We start from the raw sequence: 27764 nt of genomic DNA, 5'->3' as shown, positions 1-27764 counted from the left end.
TTAATCACATTTTTTAACCTAAAACCTCGATGAGCAAACTAATGACACATTTATAAATCATATGAAGTTGACTCAAATGCCTTCTTGGTGAATTACAAATTTATTTGTTTTGAAAGGTGGGGACTTGAGTTAACAACTTTAAATAATTAGAGGAGAAAACTTTTAATAAATTTAATAAAATTCAAAAAGTTTTTCTATTTTAAGAGTCTATACATTTTGGGACATGTGTTTCATCTATTATTTGTTTTGACTCATCGACCTCTAATTTTAATTTTGTTCAAATAATTTAACAAAATAACAATTTAGAAAAAAAAAACAATTTCTACCTAATTAATGATTAATGCACAAATCACATTCTTTTAAATTGGTCTGTTATTACTTACCTAAAAATTAAAATAAAAATTAAAAAATAGACTTGTCGATCTTCTTCTTTTAGGTGAACCCAAATACAGTGCTTGCTCTCCATATTCTGTTTTCCCAAATTCTCTGGAAAAAAAGAAAAATTTAAAGAAAACTTCACCCCCTAAATTCTCTCTCTCCTCTGCTCAAATCCAGTTCGCTGGTTCTCTACATTTCATCTCTATCAGGTATCTTATGCTGCTCTTAATTTTTCATTTCTACATATGTTTTGATTAATCTAATTTATGTATATCTTCATTTAGTTTTCGAAGGAATTTTAGTAATGTAGCGAGCTTAGATTCTTGTAGGTGAAATGAAATGATGTATAGCATTTTCTATAGGAAAAATGAAGTCAATTTTTGGTAGAGTTGGTTTCCCAAAGCTTTCTTTCGTGATGAATGATGGGATTATTTATTTGATCTCAAATTTTTATTAAATGACGATTTCTTGGCTGTTGAAAAGTATTTTTTTGCTTCATAGATTAAGTAATATTTTACTTTTTTTTTATACATATATATGCCAATACTTTATATGTAATAAAATTTTGACAAAATCAAGTGGGTTCACGCTGGACCTTCTTAGCTCTGCTAGTTTGATTAGTTGGATGGGTATTCGTATAATTTGATTTGAGATGATTTTGAAAGGAATAACTAGTATGTTTTTTTTGTTCTCTGTTTAAATTGTGCTTACTAGTTTTTCATCAATGCCTTATTTTATTTTTTGTTTTTTATGACAGGTAAAATGTCTTGGTGCACCATTGAATCTGATCCAGGTACGATGTTTGTGCAGTTTTACATAAAAAAAAAATATTTGTTGGGTCCTGATAAATCTTTTATGTTATAATGAAGTGAAATATAACATAAGACCAGGTTGAAATGTTTAAGATCTTGGACTCTACGGAAAATGCTAAACTTTCTTGATGGAGATCTCATTTTCGATGATACATAATTGAATTCCTTTCACTTGAATCAAGTCTATATTTGGAAGAAGTATGCATTTTATTTTCTTTAAGAATAAACCTTTGGTGAAGACTTAATTTGAGCGTGTTTGGTGAATTCTACATTAGCTTGGAGAGCGTCCTTACCATGGTTTAGATACTTGTCTGCTATGTTTTGTGCTTTCTGATTTCATTGGGATTCTTTTTTTCTTTTTTCTTTTTTCTCCAATGTCTTCTATAGATTAGCTTTCTTTTGTTTTCCCTCTTCTTCTTTGCAAAAGGACCTTCTCTCATGTATGTCCCCTACTTGGGTTACAACATATTTCAAGTGCTTTGACATGATATAATATTTACTACCATGGAAGAAGTTCTCAGCATTTTGTCTCATTTCAGGGGTGTTCACAGAACTTATACAACAAATGCAAGTTAAAGGTGTACAGGTAAGCTGTCATTTTCCTGTAATCAATTGACATTATCTTTTGTATGATTTCGGTGCAATGGTTTCAGCTTGCACTTAATGTCATCTGTCATTTTATGAATTTTTAATATATGCTTTGCATAATTGTACTTTCTCAGTTATTTCAATGTTAATTGAACCCATAGTTTTGAAACCTTTTCATTTTTAATTTTACAATGAAAACCTGTTTAAAGTAATGCACGTCACACCACTTAATTAATTACCTACTGTGAAATTTAAATTGTATTATCTAGCAATTTTTTATTTTTTCATAAGCATGCAGCAGGTTTAGGTTTGCCGTTGCGAGAGTCCAAAAGGAACTTAAAATTCTGTAATTCATTTTGTTGTTAAATTCATAACATGTTGGCCATTTAAGTCCGCATAATTTGAAGTAGTAGAAATCTTTTAGTATGACTTAAATGTCCTTCAGTTCTTGTAAGATGAATACTTTGAACCTTATTTTGCGGAATTTTTGAAGTTTTTGCTAAAGGTGGTTCAAATAATCTTTAAAGTTAGAAGTATGAGTGCAGAATTTGTAGTAAAATACAGTTTTAACAATTATAAAGCATATCTTCAACTTTCCACAATTTATATTTTCTACGAAGTAGAATTTTTATTTTTGTTTTTCTTTGTGTTTTCAAAGAAAAACTATATCAGTATTTTTAGAAGGATCGCGGTTTCTGGCACAAGATATTGTTTAAATGAGGACATGTACTGTGCATGTGAATGCATTTTAGCCTTGCATATGTATGTTGTGTGCCCTGTTGATGATGTTTTTTTTTTTTGGTAATTTAGAAGTTTATACTCGTTTCAAGAACACACCTATGTGATTTTTTTTCTTCTGAAACCAATGTGTCATTTGCATGCATTGTGTTCTTTATGAAGGTTTTTAATTATTTGCATGATTTGGAACCAGTTTTACAGTTTCTTTTTATTCTTCTTCAGTTGAAGAAGTCATAGATGAGCGTCACTCACGTAACCTTGATCATGGAATCTTCAATACTCCTCCCTTTACATCATCTGTAACTGTTTTTGATTGGTTGAACATCTAATGAGCCATATATTTATCTACCTAATTTGAAGATCATATATCCATCCCCCCCTCCCCCCCTTTTTTTTCTCTCTTTTAATTTTACAGGATCATGTCATCCACTTTGGTCGAATAAGTTCTCAATGTTTTTAATCTTTTCATATCTCAAGCATTCTTTTATTTTAAGGCTTGTGTGGCTAATAATTCCTCCTCTATATAGTATTACCCATTAGTATCAGATTATATTCTAGTATGACCCATAAATGTTAATTTATCTTGACTGTTCACTATGTTTTCCAAGGGTAGTAATGCATATTTCCCTATATTTTTCATGCTCTATTTATATTTATATGTTTGCCGCATGTATGATGTTTTTTTTATTATTCCTTAATCAGTGTGTCAAATAATTTTGCATTTACCAACTTCAGTTGATCAAAGAAAGTTGGCTCTTGTCAATAAATTAGAAGTTTGTTGAGAACAAAAAAAGTAAAAGATTGATTTGAACTAGGCTTTTCTTAACCTTCCACATTTCATGATTTTTGCCACTTCTAATTTCCAGCGGTCAAAGGTCACTATAGTCACTTGTTTTTTTCTCCTGAGTAACAAAACTGTTCAGTTGTTGCTGTTGTTGTTTCTGTGGACTTCTCATTGCTGTTACACTTGCATGGAAATATGATGTCTTGGTATGTTTTTGCAGGTTGAGGAGTTGTATTCATTGGACTTCAATTCTCTAAATGACCTGTGGTAAGCTGCTATTATTGTTTTTTTTCATTCTAGGCAGATAGGTATCCACACTCTCATGGTGAACAAGGCCTCAAATATATGCTATTTATAGTACCACCTATGTTTTGTTCCCTCTCACGGATTCAGGCCTGTATATGGGTTGATTTTCCTATTCAAATGGCGTCCAGGAGAAAATGATGACCGACGTGTTATCGAGGATCCAAACCCCAACTTGTTTTTTGCAAGCCAGGTAAGTTGCCTAGACAATTGGCTTGCTGTATTGAAGACGTACTTATTAGCTTCGTTTTATCTACATTGTCCATCTTCATGGTGTCTTTTAGGTTATCAATAATGCTTGTGCAACCCAAGCAATATTGTCCATACTGTTGAACTGTTCCGATGTTGACATTGGCCCCGAGCTGTTTAAGTTAAAAGAGTTCACAAGGAATTTTCCTTCTGAACTCAAAGGTTTGGCCATAAATAACAGTGAAGCTATACGTGTGGCGCATAATAGTTTTTCGCGTCCTGAGCCTTTCGTTCCTGAGGAGCAGAAGGCAGCAGGAAAAGACGATGATGTCTACCATTTCATAAGCTATTTGCCAGTTGATGGTCTGCTGTATGAGCTTGATGGATTGAAGGAGGGACCCATTAGCCTTGGACAATGCTCTGGTGGCAAGGATTGGTTGCAGATGGTGCAACCGGTGATCCAGGAACGCATTGAAAAGTACTCCAAGAGTGAGATTAGGTTCAATCTGATGGCTATTATCAAGAACAGAAAAGAGACTTGTACTGCTGAGCTGAAGGAGCTGCAGAAGAGGAGGGAGGGCATTTTGCAGCAGCTGGCTGCATCACGGCTGGAAAGACCGATAGACGTTAGCAAATTTGAAGTGCTGAACAAATCTCTTTCAGAAGTGAATTCAGGGATTGAGGCTGCCACTGAAAAGATTGTGATGGAGGAGGAGAAATTCAAGAAATGGAGAACCGAAAATATTCGCAGGAAACACAACTACATACCTTTTTTGTTCAACTTCCTCAAGATTCTTGCTGAAAAGAAGCAGTTGAAACCACTTATTGAGAAAGCAAAGCGCAAAGCTGGAGATACTACTAGGTACTAGGTAACGACTGCCTTTTTAACTATTTGCCAAGATTGTTAATTGTATTGGTTATCTTTTTTAAAGAGGGTTGTGGATTTTTTCTCACTTACTAGGCAATATTAAGTGAATTTAAGGTGTTAACTGTACTTGTAAAATAGTTTTATGGATTTTATCTCACTTGCTAGGCAATATTGAGTGAATTTAAGGTGTGCTTTATTTTATTTTTGTTTCTTTTGGTCAATACTGAATCTTCTATTCAAATTTAGTTGCTTTCTGTAGCCAATAGCTTGGAGTTTACCTTGAGATGTTACAAAAATCTGAAGAAACATTGGAAGAGGAAACCTTAATTGCCAAAAGTTCATACTTGTGTTCCGAGACGTTCTCTTTTTTCAGTTTTCCATAATAAAAGCATCATTTTTAAATTTCAAACAGAATAGTTCAGCCATGAAAGTGAATAGCAGATTCGCAACTATTTATTTTACTTCAATTGTGTATCATTGACAAAGATAAATCCATATGGGTAGTTTGGACAATAAAAAATTACAATGGAATGGATTTGTTTTTCCACCCAATTTTGAGTGAAATTACAATACATGAAAATGAGGTAATAGACTTTTCAATGGAAAGCCTTTTCCCATCTAAATATATAAACCATAAACCAGACAATGGAAAGGGTACCTTTTATTCCATTCTACTACTTTCCTTTTCTTTCCATTCACTCAAATCAAACATCACTAATATATGTTCATTGTAACCCTAATAAACGAGTTTTAGACTCATTTTAGTGTCTTTTTAGTTAATTAGGTTTATTTTGTTCTATTTTATGCTTGTTTTGGTGTGTTTTTAGGTGTCGAAGGACGCGAGATGCTTTGGAGTGAAAGAGGTGCTGAAAACTCGATAAAAAGACAAAATCTGGTGATAAACCGGTGTTTCGAGAGAAGCAGCACGGTCGCAGAAGGCGTGTGGCACGATCGCTCTTGCAGAGATGCATGGATTTTCAGAGAAGTAGCACAACCGCTTTGGTGGTATAGCACGACCGCGCTAGGTGCCCATAATTGATGTTTTCTACGATTTTAAGGGGGGCATTTTTGGGATTTTACTACTAAACCCTAATTAGCATTATAAATACTCTATTAGATGCAAATTTGAGGGGGGATTCCGATATGGAAAACTGAGAAACATTTAAGAGGCTATTGTGGAGATGGAATCAGATCAACAATTAGTCTTTCTTTCTTTTCTTAGTTTTATGCTTTATTTAATTATTTCCATGGATGTTTTTATGATGAATATGAACTAAACTTTTCTTCTAGGGTTTTAATGTAGTCTCTTGATACTTTATTAATAGATAATGCAATTTCTATGATTTGTTTTTCTTTATTGTGATTTATTCAATTTGTGTTTAATACTTGTGAATAATTTGAAGTCATTATTTGCATTTTTATGAGTTTAAATTGAAAATGTGAGAAGTGAGAGTTAAACGTGCATGCTATAGTTGAATAGACACAAATTTCGATATTGGACGAGAGTACTAGTATGATTTGTGTAGCTTTTAAGATACATGTAGAAAATTTGCATATAGGTTGATAGATTTATATGTCAGAGTACGAATATAAATTAATTTTGTAAATACGCTATCACAATAAGAAAGAGAATAATGGAAATTGTATTGATGCAATAGTAAAGTAGATAGATGATGAAATTAAATACTCTAGTTTTACTTCCATTGAATTGAAATTTTTTATTTGTTTCTTTTACGGGTTTATACATATTTTGGATCCTGTGTTTTATCTCATTACTTATTTGGATCATGTTTTTGTAAAATAGTTTAAATAGACCCCTAAACTCTTTGATGAAGAAAAAATTGAATATAAAAACACAATTGTTAGATAAAATAATTATGTTTTTGTTTTGAATTGTTTGTTTGGTGAATTATTATGATTCTTGTTCAAAAAACTTTGACCAAAATCGAGTTTAAGGTTCTATTTGAACCATTTTATAAAAGAATGAGTCTAAAAATAATTTGTCAAACCCCAGGATCCAAACAGGTAATGAGACAAAAGACAATGTCCTAAAAGTATAATCCCTTCTTTTATTTGTTAATTTCTTTAATTTTTGCTTTTGTTCTTATTAATCTTGAAATCCAAGTTTTATTAGCCAAATAGAAATAGGAAATTAATTTTTGGTAGTTAATAATCACTCTGTGGACGATACTTTTACTTCATATCTACATTACTTGTTATCAATTGCGTATACTTGCATATCGAATTTTCGCAATAAACCCTCCACAATGCGTATTCCAAGATTGAAGGGTAATTTAACACCAATCCATCATAGAGGATTTTCAGTCATTTCATTAGTGGCATCAAACAAGTTTGGACATTCAGTGCAGAAATCTATTTTTAACTCATCCAGCCTAAGAGATGAAATTAAAGTTCATCTCATGAGTGAAATCCAGCTACGTCCAGGAGATTTTCGTATGCCCTTTTCAGTCATCATCGTTCTCACTCTCTCAGCATCATCCCACTTATTCATAGCTGCATATATACTTGCCAAAAGCACATATGTTCCTGTGTTCTCAGGCTCTATTTCGAACAGATGCATGGCTGCAATCTTGGCTAATTCTTCATTACCATGAACCTTACAAGATGCTAACAAAGAACTCCATATCTTTGCATCTGCAACGTTCCCATTTTTCTTGATGAAAGTGTATGCCTTTCCAAGTAGCCCAGCCCTTCCAAGAAGATCAATGATGCAAGCATAGTGCTCATTCAACGGTTTGATGCGATATACCCGAGTCATGAGCTCAAAATATCGACACCCATCCTCAACTAGGCCTGCAAAACTACATGCATTAAGCACTCCTATGAATGTAACCTGGTTTGGTGTTATTCCATCCTTTTGCATCTTTGAGAAAAGTTGCAAAGCTCTTTTGGCTTTTCCATGGTCACCAAGTGCTGTGATCAAAGCAGTATAGGAGACAACATCTTTTTCGTTCATTCTATTGAATTCTTTCACTGCCTCCTCCAGATTACCACATTTTGAGTGCAAATGGATCAAGGCATTGGACACGAAAAGTGATCTACCTGAAGAGTATTGTACAGAAATAAAATATCAAACTACATATTTAGAACATCAAAATAAATAAATAAAGATGACAAGACAATAACAATAGTACCATAAAGACAAAAACCTACAACAGCATCCTTGGTCCACATGGTTCACTAATGTGGCTGCCATTTCAGCATCACCAAGTTGTGTACAAGCTGAGATAGCTCCCACCATTGCCACTTCATCGATTGTCACATTTTGTTCTCTCATCTTCTTGTACATGTTGATGGCTTCCTTTGCATAACCATTCTGAGCATAGCAAGCCACCATTGCTGCCCAAGAAGATGCATCCTGGTTTGGTATCTCATCAAAAACTCTTCGGGCTTCCCTAACATTGCCACACTTGCCATACCCTGCCACCATTGCTACCCATGTGATTAAGTTTTTCTCCTCCATTTTGTCATACAACTCTTTTGCTGCTTCCATATCACCACAATTCGCGTACCCAGCAACCATAGTAGTCCAAGATATTACATTCCGCTGCCCCATGTTATTAAACAACCGCCTAGCGTCCTCCATCATACACCTCTTAGTATAACCAGAAATCATGGCAGTCCAAGCAATCACATCTCTATCAACCATTCTATCGAAAACATCTCTAGCGTCCCCAACGAACCCACATTTCGCATACATGTCGAGAAGCGCCGTCTGCACAACTTTGTTCCCCATAAAACCAGTTCGTACAATCTTGGCATTGATTTGCCTACCTTGGAATACTGCCGGCATGCGAGCACAAGCATTGAGCACAGAAGAGAAAGTAAACCCAGATGGAGGAATGCCCTCTCGTTGCATTTCAGCGTATAAAACAAAGGATTCCTTGAATTTGTCAAGGACGACATTGTAGCGTATCAGAGAGGTCCAAATAAACTGGTTTCTGCAGTTGGGTATTTCGTCGAACAGGTTGAGGGCGTAACGAAGAGTGTCTCCACCAGGCAATAGCAGAAGGTGAGAGAGTAAACGAGCCAGTAAAAGATGATAATTGGGAGAGTCAGTGGAGAGTTTGAGTAGGAGAGCGTGAGTCTGTTTCAAGTGGGGAACGCTCTTGCTGATGCGCAAGTAATGGGCGATGAAACATGATTGGTGGTAAAGTGTAGTAGGGAGATTATGAAGTAAGTGGGGGAGTTGGTTGGGCAAAGCAGAAGGAGAGCTTGGAAACTTCATTCACTGAGCATGAACATAATCATCATATTCATCTTCATTCATACCTTAAAATTGTCTACTTCAATGGCAGAGTTAGGGGAACTTGCCATGACCTCCTAACTTTTTTATTTATATTTTTGTATGGGTCATTTGTAAAAATGGCAAATTTTTTTTTTAAAGTAATTTAACTCTAGCTTAGTTTCAATAATTTTTTGCAAAATAGTTTTTCTTAGTTTAGACAGTTATTCGAAAATTTAGATTAGTGTCGAAAAATTCAAAGTCGGTCGAAAAATTTAGACAATAGATCGAATTTGAAATTGATATCATTTTGCAAAAAATTATCAAAAAGTAGGTCAAAGTGCAAAATCACTTCAAAAGATGTCATTTTCACCAATTTCTCTTTTTGTATTTCGTATTTTTTAAATTATGGGGAGTAATTCGTTGCAGCCAGTAGTTTATTTCGGTACTTAATTAATTTTTTTTATGACGGTGTACATTGTAATCATTTAAGACATTCTGCAAATTTTCAAGAAATTCCGAATAGTTTACCGTGCCGAAAACAAGATTGTCGCATGCGTGTCTATATTTTTGTATGCGCATGTAAACTTTAACTGTTTGAAACTTATTTTCGACATGATAAACTATTCAGAATTTATTAAAAATTTACAGAATGTCTTAAATGACTACAATGTACAACGTCATAAAAATTTGAAATTTTATTTTATTTAAGTGTTGAAATAGAATTATATATTGGTGCCCATAAAAATATATATGGCCTCATCTAAAATTAAAAAATAAAATTATACATTTATATATTGGTAATGCCCCCAAGCTCCCTAAATATATATTAATATAATTTTTGTTAAATAATTATTTTTAAACTTTCTTTATATTTATATTTTGATTCTGGCCCCATTACTGGTTGTCTGCATATTTCTTTCTCATTTCAGTGCTATGGTTTCAGCTTACAGCTAATGTCATCTGTCATTTTATCAAATTTTTAATATAATGCTTTGCATAATTGTACTTCTCTCAGTTATATCAATCTTAATAAATAATAACATGTCCAAATCATCCCAAAATATAATTTTTTATTCTCTCTCATTCACATCACTTTTGGCAACTTTTTTCATAAAAATGCTCCAATGCTAAGCCACCCCAAAAGTTGTCAACTATGGCCCCACATATTATTATTTAATATATTATTTTGTAATTATAAATATTGTCACACTAAATTTTTTAAATCCATATATTAATATAAATAAATATTACATCAAATTTAAATTAGACGAAATTTAAAGGAGCGTATAAAATGACATAATCATAATTAATCAATCTAACATAATTAAAAAAATGCTAATTAAAATGATTTCCAAATTTTGACCATATGTGCTCTACCAAGTCCGCCTGAAGATTGCGATGAATGTTTCTATCACGAATTTCAGCATTTCTTTGAAGCATTGTCGAGAAGTCAGAAATAAGTTCATGCAATACTTCAACCATTAGGGTGTTGGCGGGACCGTCATCATAATTAAAATCAACCAAATTCTCATATGCATCTCTTTCATCATCGACAATAATGTTGTGTAATATGATGCATGCATACATAATATCTTTGAGAACATCTCTTTGCCTAAAACGTGCTGGTCCTCGTACAATAGCAAAACGAGATTGAAGTACTTCGAATGCTCGCTCAACATCTTTGCGTACCGCTTCTTGGCATCGAGAAAATAATTTTCTTTTCTATACTTGAGGCAGTGGAATAGTTTTAACAAATGTACCACACTCTAGATAGATACCATTTGCTAGATAATACCCCTTGTTGTATTGTGTGCAATTTATCGTAAACTCAACTCTCGGAGCTTGCCCTTGTAAGATATCAGTGAATATTGGGGATTGATTTAACACGTTGAGATCATTATTGGATCCTGGAACACCAAAAAATGCATGCCATATCCAAAGATCTTGTGACGCAACTGCTTCGAGCATGATTGTTGGTCTGCCGTGATCACCTCGCGTGAATTGACCTTTCCATGCAACTGGGCAATTTTTCCATTCCTATTGCATACAATCAATGCTTCCCAACATGCCTGGAAAACCACGCACCTCCCCCATTTGAAGTAAGCGACGAATGTCCCCAACATTGGGCCGTCTTAAATATTCGGTCCCAAAAATATCATTCACTCCTCGAACGAAATTGACTAGACATTCAATAGCGGTAGCTTCACCAATTCGAACATACTCATCAACATAATCGGCAGGTGCTCCATATGCCAACATTCGCATAGCAGCGGTGCACTTCTGTAATGGCGAAAGCCCCCTTCTACCGACTGCATCAAACCTCGTATGGAAATACTCTGAATGATTTTCTAGAGCTTGCACTATGCGTAGGAATACATGTCTACGCATTCTAAATCTTCTTTGAAATTGATATTCTGTATACACCAGTTCATCAGAAAAGTAGTCATCGAACAAACGTTGGTGTCCTTCTACTTGACCTCTATCAATGTGGGCTCTCTTTCTTCCTTGTTTTGTTGAGCTACCCCCATCCATGAGCGCTTTGAAATATTGATCGTCAGTACACTCTGCAATTATGATATCCTCTAGACTCATATTGTCGTATGGATTCGGAGAATTTGGCGAATCTATTGTGTAAAATCGATACGCAAGTATACGTAATCGCTTTTGTAGTTTATTCCGGTAAGACCGATATCTTTCCCACGGAGACTGATTTATCAATTACCAAATAATTAATTTTTAGTTTCTATTTGACTAATGAAACCTAGATTTGTGAATTTTTAAAACAAGAAAATAGAAATAAATAAAAACTGCAGAAATCAAATAATAACAAAAGCACAAGGATTAAATTCACTGTAAAATAATTAGGAATCCTAATCTTCTCTACTATCCACTTTATTATTCTTTATTTTATTTATTACTGAAATTCTTCTCACTGAAATGATAGGCATGCAAAAGTGTTAACTATTCGAGTTAAGAAATAGAAAACTTGACCTAATGTGAATTCCCTATATTCTATGGTCAATTCATACAATAGGAAGCAATGAATACAGCCATAAATCACATAAACCAATATGATACTCTCGTTCTAAATTGAAATCTATGTTTATTCAATTTTAGCATATTCAAATCTCACTTTTCAGATTTTGATTCAAATTCATAAATCATATGTAAAAGGTGATCAATCAATTACATAAACAATAAACACAAACTGAATAGATTTCAGATGAAGAAGAAATAGATAAATGCATTAAATCATAATAGAGTTTCAAGAGAGTCAATTAGAAATCCTAAACAGAAATTTAGTTCATGTTTATCATTAAGAAATCCATAAACATGATATTAACATAAACTAAAATTAAAAAGAAAAGAAAAGAAAAGAACTCTAGATGATCAATCCAAAGCCTCCTTAGCCTCCTCTCTCAGTCCAGATATCAAAAAGTGCCTCACTCCCTCTCATTTATCGTCATTTAAACCTAATTAGCGATTTGTTAAACATGAAATGACTAAAACGCCCTTAATTAAAAATCTGCGTTTTTTCCATTTATAGACGTATCCTGTAATCGCAAGAATGCTCCAGAAAGGCAGAAAACCCTCTGGAGTTGCGGCCGCAAGACACACTTCCTGCAGTCGCAGGTAGTGCTCCGAAACACGTTTTCCACCAATTTTGGTCATTTTGTCTAGATTTCCACCATGTTTCCACACCTAAATCACCTAAGTCCTTCGACACCTAAAAAACATACAAAAACAAACGTAAAATAGAACAAAACAAAACAAACACCTAATATTTTTCCAAAAAAACCCATAGATAAATGAGTCTAAAACTCATTTATCAGAATCCATTGTTGAACTTAGAGTATATGATATTTGGGAATGAAAGATGAATGAAAGAGTAAAATGAAGGATTGAATGGAGAGTTGAGTAAAAGGAATATTTAAATTTGGTATTTATAGACATGGTGGCTGTTAAAATGTAGCCGTTAAAATGTAGCCGTTAAAATGTAGCCGTTAAATTATAGCCGTTGAAATGTAGCCGTTAAAATATAGCCGTTAAAATGTACATGTTGAAATGTAGCCGTCAAAATATAGCCGTTGAAATGTAGCCGTTAAAATGTAGCCGTTAAAATATAATCGTTGAAATGTAGCCTTTAAAATATAGTCGTTGAAATGTAGCCGTTAAAATATAGCTAATATAGCCGTTAAAATGTAGCCGTTAAAATATAGCCGTTGAAATGTAGCCGTTAAAATATAGCCGTTGAAATGTAGTCGTTAAAATGTAGCTGTTAAAATATAGGCGTTGAAATATAGCCGTTAAAATGTAGCCGTTAAAATATAGCCGTTAACATAAAGGATAATTTATTTAAATAAAATAAAAAACATAATAATGCGGTTGATAAAAATACATAGCAATTACAACTTAAGGATATTATTCTTAATATAAGTACACAAGTTTTCATGATCTTTCTTTTGTTCAGGAGTCATATGCGACGTGTCCATGATGAGATAATCCATGTATTTTGTCATCTGATTATCTTCTGCCTCTTTCTCCTTTATCGTCGCCTCTTTCTCCTTTATCGCCACCAATTTCTCCAATGCAGATGCTTTCCGTTCACTAATCTCTATAAATCTAGCATGTGTGTCTTTTTTTTCCTTCCCTTTTCTCTTTGCTGCCTTTTGGCCAATAGGGCGCACTTCACGTACTTCATCATCACTGATGTCTGTATTGGAAGAAGAAGTAAATGCCCCTGTATCTGACACCTTTGTTCTCTTACCACCTTTTGGTTGGTACATTGTATTCCATTTCGGCTCATCCTTTAGCAATCTCCAACAGTCCACAAGCAGAAAATTTGAGTTGTTATTTTCAAATTTGTACAATTGATGTGCATTTTTCCAAGAATTTTCTTATCAGACCAACCACTGTGATGTGCTTGTTGTACTCGTTTATAACACCCATTGAAACGCGCCACCTTTTGATTCATCTTGTTCCAATGATCTTTGCATTGCCTTCCAGTTCTTGCTTGCTCGCCTTTTTGGTTGGTGTGGTATTATTCTGCAATCCGAGCCCAAAAATGTGTAGAAGTTTGGCCATTCCCCACAATGGCATCCTTAGATGTATTAAGCCATCCACTTATCAGAAGTATAGTGGCTTCCTTGCTCCATTTGACTTTACATTTATGCCTTGATTCATCTTCATTGTGTAGAACTACATTTTCCAACCCTTCAACACTATGTTCAGGTTGGGTTTCAGAGACAGATGTCGATGATGTTTCACGATTCAAATCAATACTAGACTTTTCCATACTTGGCCTATAATTTCTTGAAACCATTTCGGGTTGGTGTAGGGAAGGCATATGAAATGCATATGGTAGTGAATTTGTTAGTGTGAAGAATGGAGCTTGTTGGGCTGTCTCAATAGAGCCAAAATTTTGGTAAGGGTAAGAGGACATAGGATAATTTTGAGAATTTGGAAAACTTTGGTTAAATTGACAATATTGAAAATTTGGATTTTGAGAATTAGTAGAGGGAGTATTTTGAAAATTTTGATTGAAATGAGAATATTGAAAATTTGGATTTTGGGGATTGGTATGTGGAGAAAATGATGAATTTTGAAAATTTAGATTTTGGGAGTTGGTATTTGGAGAATTTGGAAAATTTTGGGAATCCATTGGTAAGAAAAGGAATTTTGTGATATTGATAATTTTGAAGAAGATGTATGTAATGGTGTGAAAATTGAATGAAATAAATGAGTATTTATAAAAAAATAAAAAATAAAAAAATCATGTGATAAACGGAAAAAAAAAACAGTAACAAATATATATCTGTAAAATGTTTTATTTATATATATATAATTAAAAAAAAAGGAGAAAGCACCGTTGACTCACAGTGGCAACGGTGCCTTAATTTTGTTCAAATCTTCAACTCCTCCAACGCATAAAGTAATGTGTTGTTAGAAAATGGTCAACAAGCCACTTTGAAGGCAATGGCAGTGGAGATGCTCTTAGGATTATTAACTTTAGTTTTATTTTATTTTTCAATGTATTTCAATTAGCATTATTTTTGTTATTATTTAGTTAAGTTGTTTTAGTTAGTTTAGTTGTTTAGTTTCATTATCATTAGCTATAAATATAGCATTTATACTTTTGACTGTCGTCTCTCTGATTTTTTATCAATACACAAAATTTTCTTTCTTTTTGTTCCACAAAATGGTCTCTGATTTTTTATCAATACACAAAGTTTTCTTTCTTTTTGTTCCGCAATATGGTATCAGAGCAAAGTAAACCTGAAAACCTGTTTAACATGTTATTTTCATTTTTTTATTTTTCAATGAAAACCTGTTTAATGCAATGCACTTCCAAATCGATTAATTACCTACTGTGAAGTTTAAAGTGAATTGGCAATTTTTATTTTTTTTCATAAGTATGCAAAAAGAGTCCAAAAGGAACTTAAAATTCTGTAATTCATTTTGTTGGTAAATTCATTACATTTTGGTTATATAAGTCAACACATAATTTGAAGTGGTAGAATAGAACTCTTTTAGTACGACTTAAATGTCATTATTCAGTTCTTGTAAGATCAATACTTTGTACATTATTTTGCAATTTTTTTAAGAGTACAGAAAAAACGAATGGGATGTCCAACTAACGAAACTGAACAAACTAATATCATTGGTAAATTTATACACCAAATCTATTGTTTTGTTCTCTTTTTTTTAATTAAACAGTGTCAAAATAATTATAAATTCATATCAACAAAAGAAAAAATGAAGAAAGAAAAACTCTTAACGAATGTGGGCACAAAAGAATGTGCTCCTAATCCAACGAAAAAACTCCACTGCAATATCTGCATAGTTCAAAAGAAAATATAATAAGCTTCTAATTTGTCAGAGAATCTAAAAAAATACAAACCTGATATTCAAATAAGAATGTTGATGTTTTCAATATTGAAAGTGCATGAAATGAAGCTATTTCACTGGGTTGGGATTTTTTATTTATTCTTTAAAAATAAAAGAGAGAAAAGAATGTACCTGCTGCTGAACTTCTCAACAGCATCAGAGGCATAAAGAAGTGTTTCATTAGCTTTCTCTAGTACCATATATAGCTCCTTCCCTCTTGTAACCCTGGCAATAACCCAAGCATTGTTTTTTGCTCTGATGCTAACTTCCAATTCTTTTTCATGACCAGCGTTTTCCCATTGTGATCTTGATTTTTCCAAATCAACCTCTTCTCTAAGCCTATTCAAAGCCACTAAAGATTCCTGCAATAAGAGAACTTTGAGCAAGACCAGGGGGCGAAGCAACAAAACCCATCAACGGGATTGCACGATTTTTGTTTTTGTCAACTAGTAGCAGGAATTAAAACTCAAACTTGATTTCCCATGCAAAGCTAAAAGGACCAACTGAATGCAATTAAGTTTAAGAATTAGACAAGTAAATGATTCATTCTAGGCTAGCTGATAAACCCTCCAAAACATTCCACTATAGTACATAAAATTAGAAAATAACTACCAAAAACAAGACCCAGAAGTGTATTCAATTATTACGTACTTGGGTGTTCTCTTCAAAAACTATTTGAAGCATTACAGACATGAAGGTCCTTGAGTAATTTGATTAATATCTTCTCATTTGCTTATCTTTTCAAACCGCCCAAAGCAAAGATAATTACTCTTAACTGAATGAAATACAGCACATGTAAAAACTTAGACATTTGACAGAATCATATAGAAATGGTGCCTTCCATATCTCTCCCCACCTAAATTTATCTTCAGCCATTTTGGCACAGTACATAATACGATGCAAGCATGAACTCAAGGTTTGGCAATCTAATAATATCCCCCATTAAATAAAATAGGTCACAAACCAGATAAAAAAATGAAAGATAAAAGATACATCATCAATATATACTATCCTCTACCCCATGCCCCTACTTAAGGTATGCAGAAAGACTTCTTTCAATGCCAAATGCAGTCAAGGAAATTAAACTAAGGAAGAGGCATTAAGTAGATCATCACAAAAGATAAACCAAATGTGCCCACCAACAAACTACAAACCAAATATGTCATTGACTCATATCCCACTTCCAGCTTATAGATAGCTGCTGGAAATGAGGTTTTCAAATGCTGAAAGTCTTCAATTTGATCTATTTGCCTCATAACCACAACAAATGCAGTCATTACAACCTAAAGCTAGAAAACTTTATTGAATTAAATTTGGGAAAACAATGATGTTGAATACATTTAAACAACGAAGGTTTGATTACAATATATATTTTTATATATATCACTTATATGTGCTATAGGACGCTTTACCTTTGTTAGAGTGGCAACTTTTCCTGGAGGGGAAGCCCTTGATACATTTCTATCACCATCCACCAATAAATAACGGTAACCACCAACATGATATGCATTCTCACCACCCCAACCTTTTGATAGTTTTTCTTCAACTTTTACTATCTTTACGGAAGCCTGGTAAATACATAATAAAATCAGCTAAACATACTTTAAAACTCGAAAGTAACTAGCAGACTTTCTCAAGAAGAATGAAATATAGGAATCAGAACATAAGAACGGCTATAAATTGGAATTCAATCAGCACCCAGCAGAAAGGTAACATCTGAATACTTCTATTCTAACAAAAAAATAACTATTTAAGAAGTTAGCATAAACTGAGCAGCAGGGAGATGCACTGTGAATCATCAATAAAATTATGCTTCATTTAAGTTGCACAATATACTTATGGGAGTGTGTATAGAGCAGATGCAGCAAGCTAAATACTCAAGATGGGTGTCAAAGACCTGTTTGCTCCAACTCAGTCATTATAAAAAAAGCATTACCTTTTCTAGTTTCATGTCCCAGTATGAATTAAAAGTCCAATTAGTAGTTAATGGCTACACTCTAAACGGATTCTAAACCTTTCACTGTGTTGGAATTGTTTTCAAAAGCTTCCATAAGCATAACTCTACAATTTTCCCACCTCCGATTAGTGTCATTTATATGGATCCCATCATCCAAAATGGAGAGGACACAAAACAGTTAAATTTCTCAATTTCAACATTGCATTGTAGGGATAGGCAAGACTTCGCTGATCTCTATCTACTTTGCAAGAGGAAGAAATGGCATCATTGGAGAAGTAGCAAAATTTGTACAATAGAACTCCATGGATAAAGAAAAATAGTATAATAAGCAATTCAAACCACAACATTATATTCCCGGATAAACATAGAGAACTAACATTTTCAAGAAGTTGCTGCTTCATCGCAGAAATACCTTGCTCCCCATTTGAGATGGAAGACATGGGAACAAGAAAAATAACGGTAAGGTTTTTATGCTGATGCGAACATAAATACATTTTCTCCCCTGTCTGACGAAGCAATACTGTTGGAGTAGCAGGAACTGAACTGCCAGCCTCCATGCCCCAAATATCAGTAACAAGAAAACCGTCCTTCCCTTTTGACCACTTGTCATGACGTAAGGGACGTATAACCCTATGACCATTATCTCCTGCCGGAGCTGGAGTGGTGTAACGAGATACATAAACTTGTTCCGGAAAAGGACCAGAGTGGGCCATCATAAATGCACTGGACAGGTGAGGTGAAGTTCCCTTCCCTAAATAGGACCATGAACTTACTCCAGAGGATAAAGCACGTGGGGTCAACCTTAAAACAGCATACGTAAATAAGTTTATTGTATCTTCCTGTGGAGGAAAAACAGAAGTAACACTCGGTATTATTGAAGGTCATGACCCAAGCAAGTTCAGTTCAATAACATCTCCTTAAATTTCTGACTAATATGCAATAGAAAATGATATAATATATAAAAGAAAAATAATCATATAGGTATAGAAAATTGAACCATACAGAAGAAAGGGACGTGGACACCAGCAGATCCTGAAAGAAAATCAACGAGTGGCATAGTGTGCTCCCAATGCTAGATTCAATTACCTTGACGAGTGACTGCAAAATAAATGAATATATTAGAATACTGATTAGAAGAATTACAATAAATTACTTTCAAGATCATTAAATGAGAATGTAAAAAATTCAACACGAGAGTGGTATAGCATTAGACAAAAAAAGGAACAAAAGAAATCACTTGTAGGGAAAAGCAGTGTGTTCCAAAAAGTAAAAATTGGCTAAGAAAGCCACAGTTAAGTTGGCGATTTCATTTTACGACTTGGATATAAATTCTTTAATACAATAAGGTCCAAAAAAGGGGAAAGAGATGTTTACAAGCAAAATAGGATATAAAATATTATGGTAGCACTCTATGATGGGTAGTTTTTTTAAACATGAGTATTAGATATTCAATTTGAATATAAGGAAATATGAGGATAGCTATTAACAAGAGGATTTTTTGTTTTAGAGAATAACATACTGACAGACTTAGTTTGATATGCATGTAAACTTAAAATATTAACCAAGGTATCTGACAAGATTAAGTAAGAGCATAGAGTCAAGGGAAAGTAGAATTCTTGATGGTCTGATTATGTTAAATACTTTATAAGTCATCAAGGTGAAAATAGTCATTCACCACGTATCTGAAAACAAAGGATAATAGATGGGAAAAAAAAAAGGTAATATAACAACGAAGATATGATTACCAAAGATGTATATGTACTTATTTTATACAAACATATATGTATTTGTGAAAGACAAAAATATGCGTACATGAAGAATGACTTTTTAAGAAACTAGCAAGGAGAAGTACATAATGAAAAAACCATGATTTCCAAAAACTGATGAGCGGAATAACAATAATGAACATACAGAGAGTTTTTTTTTTCAAATTTTGGTATGGATATGTAATTAACTAATGTCAGACAATCCAAATTCTTAATTCATGAAATAATAACTTTAACAAGCATTCTCACATAGGGAAAAAGGAGAATATAAAACAATACAAAGCAAACAAGATTGTGCCATATATTATTAATTAATGATTTTAATTTATACTCAGAAAAAAAAATTATTCAGCAAAGTTGTTTCTTGACAGGGTATACAAAATTCGCCAGCAATTATACTGACAACAGAAAGAGTCTTAGGTGAAAAATGAAGACTTTTTGACATTATTAAAATAGCCAGAGTAATAAACTATTTGTAATATATTGCAGATTAAGCAGAGAAATACAATGACATAACTATAGCAACGAAAATCTGGCACCATGAATAATTCCAAGCAGAGATGAAGAACGGAAGTTCAGGCATCCCCATTCCACATTTCACAAACATATGATAAGCGAATATATTTTACTAAACAACCTGAACTTCAATTGCAGCCTCCCGGCTCACAGTTAACATTTGTACAGTCCTGCGCTCTTTCAAACAGTCACGGAAAGATGGTAATTGTAGTTTCTTCCCCCCAAGAAAATCTGCCTCATAGAGGAAAACTATGTATCAGGAATGAATACAGCAACTTCAGCATTACTTAGGTAGCAAAAATCCAATTGAGAGCAATTGATACTGCAACTTCAGAATTACCCCAGCAGCACCCATCCAATGGAGACCGCTTTTCATATGCTGGCAATTAGTGACTTTACAATGAAACATTTTGAACGAAGCACAAACTAAAACTGGACTTCATTGATTCAGTTAAAAAATCATATCAAGGTGACTTACCACTGAGATAATCCTTGATAAAGGGGTACAAATGAGATCGAGCTAGTTCTCCACCAGGCTCCTTATCAAGCAATGCTCTTATAGATCCATGAAACATCACAAAAAGAGAATGGACTTCCACAAGAACTTTTCTTAATGCATTAGTCCTCCAAATAGCTTCAGATTCTTTGCTTTTCTCCACCACCTACCACAATGTACATTGACTAAGTAATTAGAACTTCTTAGAAAAATCTCATTGTTAAGCAGCTTACTTAGCACTTCATACAAAATCCTATTTTAAGTTTAAATTGACAATATAAAGCAATCAAATAAGAATCTGTCAAACTATTCTTTCCTTTTACTATTTTTCTTGTCAAAATTTCCAATGCTGCAGATTTGTCCATGGAAATGAACACAGTAATGACTATTATTGCGCTTCTTATGTACACACATCATATTAGTCAAACAATGAACAAGTCTAATTTCATGTAGTGAGAGAATAGTCGAACAATATCGGTCTCGGTTTCTACAAATATACTTACACTACTAAGCTTAATTTACAGTAATTATTTACGTCAAATAACTTGATTCGCGTATGGAAATCACTAGCAGGAAAGATATAACACACCATAACCATCCAAATGTCAGGCTCAGCCTCAAAAAATACATGGGAGTGCCTCTCTGCTTCTATGTCTTCACAAGCAGCCTCTGGAGAGAAGATTCTGCATAATAGTAATGTTGCTCTTAAACCACCAATTAAAGAGTCAAAGTATATCATTAAGAGGGAATTATCAAACCAATAAGCTTTATTACTTTTACAAAGAAACAACCTGAACACAATACTTGAATGGAGAAATATAATATAAATTGTAAGTTTCATTCAGTTGCCATACTTCCCACATGATTTTAAAGTCAATGATTCACATGACTGCTAACCTGGTAAAGGTGATGAGTCCTTCACTGAGACCAATCACAGAGAGCTGGGTAGAAAAGGGCAAATCAGGTGGATAGAAGAACAATATCTTGTCCAGCTCCTGCCCCTCTTGCTGTCCTCTCCTCAAATCAAATATGCAAAACTGTACCCCTTCGGCAGTAGTAGTAGCAGTAGATGACAACCCCATACTTCCCTCCAATTCATAAACCCTAAATTAAAAAACTGATACTGATCAGGAAATGTGAATTGAAAACCCTAAAAGAGCTAATTCCCCTAATTTTTATGGTGAAAGTAACTAAGATACTGAGATAGGAAAATGACTTACTAGTGAATCAGAGAAGAACATGAAAAATTGAAAACACAATAAGCATTCGAATTGACAAAACAATATCAGAAAAAAGGAATACGAGAATAAGTGGTTTGTATACTGAGAAAGCACAGAACAAGTCCTTTGAATTGAAATAAACTACTAAAAGCCAAGCTTAGAGATGAGAAAGCATTGATATTTACCGGAGCAGCGGAGAAGTGGGTGGAGGAGCGGCGACGGCGCTGGGTTGGGTTGGGTGTACTCAGGGGATTATAAGAAACGTGGAATGTCCGTTTTGAAATCAGATTCGGATGTGAATTTAGTCTGTGAAAATGTGTGTGATTGTGTTTTTGAAATCATAAAATTGTTTTCAAATACCAATCGATCACCCGAACCCTTTATTTGAATTTGATACCACTTTCAGAGAGAAGAGGAGGCAGTTCCGTTTTCATAATACCATATTCAGATACAATAGAACCTTTTGACGGGTGAAGTGGACTTTTGTTAGAATAATTTTGAATGGTAGGTAATTTGGTAGCTACGAGTAAAGTAAATCTTGATGAACTAGAAAATAGAACTAGTTTGGAAAAATTCTACTCTGTCGAAAAAAAGACTTTCTATATAAGTGTATAAAATTGAAAATATCAGTTATTTATGCTACAAATGTTATAAATAATTAATTGATATATTAAGATGTGATCAATTGGTATTGTAATCAACTAAAATATAATTTTTTACAAAACAAAAAATATTAGGAAGTAAGATTTCTTAATTTTTTTCAAAATCCGATATGTTATGCTAACATGATACTAATATTTGTGTAAATAATTTGGTTGAAGATATTTTTGTAAATAATTTAGATTCTAGGTATATAATTATAAAATAAAAAAAAGTGTGAAAAAAGGGAATTTACGTGGTTATAAAACAAAAAATCCAAACACTAAAATAGAATAACATGTTTTAGCAGCCCAAACCTAAGCCCAATCCAAATCCAAAGCCCACTCATGTTTATTCCCTTTCTCTATCTCTCATCTCTCATACACAGTCACTCTCTCTCGCCGTCTCCCTCCCTACCTGCCCGCCACTCTCTCGCCGTCTCTCTCTCTCCCCCCGCCACCCTCTCTCTCCGTCTCCCTCAATACAGGCTACTCCTCACTCCGGCGTCTACACTTATTCTTCCTACCAGTTACGGTACAGTAGCATTTTTTTTATTATTACTTGTATGTTATGGTTCTTGGTTCGACTTATTTGAATTTTTTTTTTAACATATTTTGTGTGCAATGTGCAGGTCTAATGTTGTATACATTTTTCACTGAGGACTTGTGATTTTGTTGTTTTTTTTTTTTTTAATTTATTTCGACTTGTAATGTTGTTTTGAACTCATTCAAGACTTGTATCAAGCAGCTGTGTATGACGAAAGACAGAGAGTGATGGAGTTCATTTGGTCGTTTTATGATATTTAGAGATGTTATTTTGTATAATTTCAACTTTCTTTGAACATAATTTTTGACACTCTCAAATCGTGGTGTGGTTTGGCCGGTTTGGTGTAACCAATTCACACTGTGCTGTGTGCTTTAGCTATCAGGTGTATTAGAAAGGTGTTCAAACCGGCCAAACCACACAGTAAAGTTCTCTTAGCTTAGTTTTTTCTTCTTTCATTGGGAGCTACTAGTATGATGCTATCTGGGTTTTGCTCCAATACGAAAATCCCATCCATTCATATTGCCAAAATCCCATTCTCTGCTACCTTGTCTCCTCTTACTATTCCTTCCACATGTTCTTTTCCTCCTCAATCGCACAAGTGGGTCTCTTTCAGAGTCAGCCCTCCTTGGAGTCGAAAAATAAGAGCATGTCGAAATGAAGTAGAAGGTGGTTCCTCCGGTGAAGATTTGAGTAGTGGTGCCAAAAGGAAAAAGCTAGCTGTTTTTGTATCTGGCGGAGGATCGAATTTTCGTTCCATTCATGAGGCATCTCTTCAGGGATCAATTCTCGGTGACATTGTTGTTCTGGTCACCAATAAGAGAGGTACTCTCTTTATAATATTGATATTTATTTTGCTAGTTGCTCGTTGTTTAGAACCCAGTTTTACATTGATAATTTCATATTCATTTTGAATGAGCGTTATAAACATAATGTTTGAATATATATCATATTAAGAATAAGAATGATTCAATTTTATCCAACAATTTCATGCTCATTCAATTGTCTATAGTAGTTTTATTCTTCTAGAAAAAATCAAAGTGTGTAGATTAAGCTATGTTTGAATATACCACCAAGGGTAGGCTTCCCATTTCCAATTTAGTTGTTGTTTAAGATTTCAATGCACATTTTTGCTGCTTCTAATTTTTCCTTTTCTTAATATGAACAACTCTTTTATTGGCTAATTAGACGGTTGCAACTATCAGTCATTGATTTACTATTTCTTGGTCTAAGCTTCTACTCTAAAAGATGCTATCATATATAATCACCTAAGAGAGACACTGTTATAATCTGTGTTAGTGTGATGAGAACTGAATGCAACTTGGGAAAATCAAAACTTCACTATTAGTTTCACACTCTTGAACCAAAAAAAAAAAATCCATTTTCTTTCCCTGTTAAGTGGTTGCTTGATTTTGCATTCCCTCTTTCATTGCAGGATGTGGAGGTGCTGAGTTTGCAAGAGAGAAGGGTATCCCCGTTGTTTTATTCCCCAAAACTAAAGATGAATCTGAGGGGCTATCTCCGGTTGATCTTGTAGCCTCCCTTAGGTTAGCATCCTCTTCCACATTGTTGATTGAGTTTTAATTTTGGTTGGATACCATGAAGGTTAGATCCTTCGTTTAATATATTCATCTTCACTTTTTTTCTTCAAGCTCATTAATTTAGCAGGGAACTTGTAAAACATGATTTTCTTCTTCTTCTTCCATATTTTGCTTTCAATGGAAACTAGGAACTGATAAGTGGATGATCTACTATTTAACATTATTTTCTGTGGATGGTCAATATTTATTCACACTAAGGTCAAATTTATGTGGTATGCACTATGCGGTATAAAAAAATGTGTCAGTTTGGTTTATTGTGCATAATGTCGAGCACAATTGATTCGAAAACAATATTTTTAAGTAGCTACTTCATTTAACAATGTTAATGATAATCATAAGAACCTATATATGTCGATATTAATACAACTTTTGCATTTTGTTTCATAATATTTATGCTATATTTCCATAATAATAAGTATACGAAGTAGATTCTCGACGTTTCTCATCAAAAAGATAAAAAGTACATGAAGTAGATTATGATGTTTGTTTATAACCACTTTATAGTTAGTGGAGTGTTGCCTGAATTGTATTCTTGTGAGAAGTTCTTATTATGTCATTACTAATTAATATCTGTATTTTGTCTAATCAGGGGATTTGAGGTTGACTTTGTCCTCCTAGCAGGATATTTGAAACTCTTACCGACAGAGTTGATACGAGCTTATCCCAAATCCATTCTCAATATCCATCCATCTCTTCTTCCAGCTTTTGGAGGCAAAGGTTATTATGGCATGAAGGTGCACAAAGCGGTTGTTGCTTCTGGAGCAAGGTATTCCATATCTTTTCCATTTTCTCATACCGAATTCGTGTTACAAAGAGGTATACTCACTATTTTCGCTTATAATTAGATTCTCAGGTCCTACAATACACTTCGTTGACGAACACTATGACACAGGGCGTATTCTTGCACAAAGAGTTGTCCCTGTGCTTCCCACTGATACTCCTGAGGAGGTGGCAACTAGGGTTCTTCAGGAGGTAATGAAAGTTTACATCAGCTCCAACTAATAACTTAATTTACATGTTTTTTTTTTTCTTTTCTGATTCCAACATGAAAATATCTCACAACCTATAATTTTGTTTAGTTTGTCTTATCTCTTATGTTTAGCATTTTTAACTTGGCTGTAGGAGCATCGTCTATATGTGGAGGTGGTAGAAGCAATGTGCGAAGATCGGATAGTGTGGCGGCAAGATGGCGTCCCTCTCATACAGAGCAAAGATAGTCCAAACGAATACAGATAGCAAAAGTCTACATCCTTTCCTATATGTATTGGCATAAATGAATGCCTGAGACTTTGAATGATATGCTGTAGAAGAAAAGTACACATACTGCTGGCGCCATCTTCTTCCTTCTTTCCCACAGCATTCGGTTTTGGCGGGTTTCGTGAAAATGGAATTTATGGTAGCTTCATTAATTCCATCATGGTTCCTCATGGTGCTCATTTTTCATGAGAGTTCAAGATTATGAACAATATATAGTTGGTTGAGTTTGGAAATGCACTTTGTTTATGGCATCCTCACTCGTTAAGTTTCCCAACTTATTGTATTTTTTAGTTTTTATTGAATAAAAGTGACCTTCCGTTTCATTTAGATTTTAATTTGATCATATGTCGTTTATGATGAAAGGAAAACGATGACAATCATTTTAAAAATAATTTAATTTAAATTTCTCTTTAGTTTCTCCCTATAAAATTTATAAAATTATTCTGTGTTGTTACACTAAATTGTCTCAAATTTGTTTTTTGGATTTTTTTATTCATGTATTTATAATAATTTCATTGAAAACAAGCAAGGAACCCATAATTTTTTCATAAAATAAAAAAATAAAATATGGTGTACAAATAAAATTATTTATGTATTTAATATTTATACCATATTTTATTTGTTTTAATATGTTTTGAGGTTATTTTTATAATTTTAATCTATTTGTAATATTTTTTTATCATTAAATTTATAATTTTTTTTTAAAATTTTGTTTACATTATTTAAAAAAAAAAAGACTTTCACTATGTTTTTTATTATCATTTATTCTTATTTTCTTCAATTTTTTCTCTTCTTCGTCATTTTCTCTGTTACCACTGTCAACATAGTTTTGATTTTTTTTTTATGTGGTAGTAAGTAGTGACCGTATGTCACTGCCAATATTTTTTAGTGATGCGTGTAGAGGGCTTGTTGATAGTGGTATTAATTTCACTCCTCCAATACTTCCCCACTTATGTATTTAAAAGCTTTTTGTTTTGCTAAGTGCTCACCAAATGTAGTACTTAGGTCAGGACAAATAGTATTGGAGCGGTGTGGTGCATGAGTGACCGTTTTAATTTTCAAGTTTCTCTCGCATATATGTATTGTAGTCATTCTAAGAAGGACACGTGGTCTTTTAATTGTTTAGGACTTTGGACCCTTTTCTTTTTGCTTTACTAACTCCATCTATATTCTGAAGAAGAGGTCATGACTAGCAATGTTATTCTTTCAACAAAGAATCGGCTTCCAACAACTAGGTAAGCTTCCTTTGATTCTTTGTATTTTCACTGCATTTTGGTGAGCTTTTGTTCTTGTTTTGGCATATTTTCTATAATCTTAAGATTTTTTGTGGTAGATTTGTGAAATGGGTTTTGTAGGGTTTCCATGAAAATTTTGAATGTTCTTAGTGTTTTTGATATTTTGGCTTTTTGATATGGAATAAATGATAAGAAAAACTTAAATGTGTTGATAGGCTTTAGTGTTTGTGGGCTTTTTCTAGGTTTTGCTTTGGTAAGTTTTTTGCCAAAAAATTGACCAAGTGTTGAGACAATTTGGTGGATTGGAGAATAAGAAAATGCTAGTCTTGACACCACTTATTTATTTGGGGATTGTGGAGAGTTAGGATTGGTGGACCCAATGTTGTCCATCTGTCTTAGGATTGTAGTGTACCAAAGAGGGTCACTCCCAAGTTGTTTATCCATCTAGGGATTGTAGGTAGTGATGCACACGGGACAAAGAATTGGCGGGGATTGCTCCCCCCGTCCCCGTCCCCATTTATAATTTTAATCTCCATCTTTGCTTATTCCCCATTGGGGACAGGGTGGGGAATCCCCTATTGGGGCGGGGAATCCCCACTGGGAACCCAATTTTAAAAATTCAATTTTAGATTAAAATTTTAAAATAAAAATAGTAAATTATATGTAAATTAAAATATTGCCCAATATTTATGATTTAAAATACTAAACATGATAACTCTACAAAATAGAGTTATTTT

At 33.6% G+C, this 27764-nt stretch overlaps 4 protein-coding genes and 1 pseudogene across 7 annotated transcripts; 2 read left to right on the top strand and 3 right to left on the bottom strand.

The window, feature by feature from the left end:
• Positions 1-400: 400 nt before the first annotated feature.
• On the top strand, positions 401-4881 carry LOC133824439 (ubiquitin carboxyl-terminal hydrolase 2-like). Of its 2 annotated transcripts, none has more exons than XM_062257322.1 (6): positions 401-587; positions 1136-1171; positions 1730-1776; positions 3521-3567; positions 3735-3796; positions 3888-4881. In XM_062257322.1, the coding sequence occupies exons 4-6, from the start codon at positions 3558-3560 to the stop codon at positions 4659-4661; spliced, it is 846 nt and encodes a 281-aa protein (XP_062113306.1). In that variant the 5' UTR covers positions 401-587; positions 1136-1171; positions 1730-1776; positions 3521-3557; the 3' UTR covers positions 4662-4881. The 2 variants fall into 2 exon arrangements, with proteins under 2 accessions (XP_062113306.1, XP_062113305.1); XM_062257321.1 differs by having other exon boundaries at positions 3694-3796.
• Positions 4882-6950: 2069 nt separating this feature from the next.
• On the bottom strand, positions 6951-9028 carry LOC133824438 (putative pentatricopeptide repeat-containing protein At5g37570). The gene is made up of 2 exons (XM_062257320.1): positions 7835-9028; positions 6951-7723 (listed from the first exon to the last, which is right to left on the bottom strand). The coding sequence occupies exons 1-2, from the start codon at positions 8907-8909 to the stop codon at positions 7074-7076; spliced, it is 1725 nt and encodes a 574-aa protein (XP_062113304.1). The 5' UTR covers positions 8910-9028; the 3' UTR covers positions 6951-7073.
• Positions 9029-10244: 1216 nt separating this feature from the next.
• Positions 10245-11501, bottom strand: LOC133825750 (uncharacterized; annotated as a pseudogene).
• Positions 11502-15544: 4043 nt separating this feature from the next.
• LOC133824437 (vacuolar fusion protein CCZ1 homolog B-like) lies at positions 15545-22214 on the bottom strand. Of its 3 annotated transcripts, none has more exons than XM_062257317.1 (11): positions 21938-22214; positions 21430-21636; positions 21122-21215; positions 20515-20698; positions 20377-20415; positions 20158-20285; positions 18757-18852; positions 18132-18593; positions 17210-17365; positions 15930-16159; positions 15545-15745 (listed from the first exon to the last, which is right to left on the bottom strand). In XM_062257317.1, the coding sequence occupies exons 2-11, from the start codon at positions 21612-21614 to the stop codon at positions 15715-15717; spliced, it is 1605 nt and encodes a 534-aa protein (XP_062113301.1). In that variant the 5' UTR covers positions 21615-21636; positions 21938-22214; the 3' UTR covers positions 15545-15714. The 3 variants fall into 3 exon arrangements, with proteins under 3 accessions (XP_062113301.1, XP_062113302.1, XP_062113303.1); XM_062257318.1 differs by having other exon boundaries at positions 20158-20267; positions 21938-22213; XM_062257319.1 differs by lacking the exon at positions 20377-20415 and having other exon boundaries at positions 20158-20267; positions 21938-22213.
• A 954-nt stretch (positions 22215-23168) lies between these two features.
• LOC133824436 (phosphoribosylglycinamide formyltransferase, chloroplastic) lies at positions 23169-26119 on the top strand. The gene is made up of 5 exons (XM_062257316.1): positions 23169-23759; positions 24370-24481; positions 25125-25301; positions 25381-25507; positions 25658-26119. The coding sequence occupies exons 1-5, from the start codon at positions 23408-23410 to the stop codon at positions 25769-25771; spliced, it is 882 nt and encodes a 293-aa protein (XP_062113300.1). The 5' UTR covers positions 23169-23407; the 3' UTR covers positions 25772-26119.
• The last annotated feature ends 1645 nt before the right edge of the window (positions 26120-27764 follow it).

Source organism: Humulus lupulus, chromosome 3, assembly GCF_963169125.1.
Source record: "Humulus lupulus chromosome 3, drHumLupu1.1, whole genome shotgun sequence".
NCBI classification, from domain to species: Eukaryota; Viridiplantae; Streptophyta; class Magnoliopsida; order Rosales; family Cannabaceae; genus Humulus; species Humulus lupulus.
The sequence above is the reverse complement of the archived record's forward strand: the minus strand, read 5'-3'. Positions and strand labels throughout refer to the sequence as shown.

Coding starts and splice junctions, on each gene's coding strand:
- LOC133824438 (XM_062257320.1), bottom strand. CDS start 8,909: ATGAAGTTTCCAAGCTCTCCTTCTGCTTTGCCCAACCAACTCCCCCAC. Junction 7,724..7,834: donor TGTGGACCAAGGATGCTGTT/GTAGGTTTTTGT, acceptor AATACTCTTCAG/GTAGATCACTTTTCGTGTCC.
- LOC133824439 (XM_062257321.1), top strand. CDS start 1,141: ATGTCTTGGTGCACCATTGAATCTGATCCAG. Junction 1,172..1,729: donor CACCATTGAATCTGATCCAG/GTACGATGTTTG, acceptor GTCTCATTTCAG/GGGTGTTCACAGAACTTATA. Junction 1,777..3,520: donor TGCAAGTTAAAGGTGTACAG/GTAAGCTGTCAT, acceptor ATGTTTTTGCAG/GTTGAGGAGTTGTATTCATT.
- LOC133824437 (XM_062257317.1), bottom strand. CDS start 21,614: ATGGGGTTGTCATCTACTGCTACTACTACTGCCGAAGGGGTACAGTTT. Junction 20,699..21,121: donor CTGACATTTGGATGGTTATG/GTGTGTTATATC, acceptor ACATTGTGGTAG/GTGGTGGAGAAAAGCAAAGA. Junction 15,746..15,929: donor GTTGAGAAGTTCAGCAGCAG/GTACATTCTTTT, acceptor TGAACTATGCAG/ATATTGCAGTGGAGTTTTTT.
- LOC133824436 (XM_062257316.1), top strand. CDS start 23,408: ATGATGCTATCTGGGTTTTGCTCCAATACGAAAATCCCATCCATTCAT. Junction 24,482..25,124: donor GATCTTGTAGCCTCCCTTAG/GTTAGCATCCTC, acceptor TTGTCTAATCAG/GGGATTTGAGGTTGACTTTG. Junction 25,302..25,380: donor GTTGTTGCTTCTGGAGCAAG/GTATTCCATATC, acceptor GCTTATAATTAG/ATTCTCAGGTCCTACAATAC.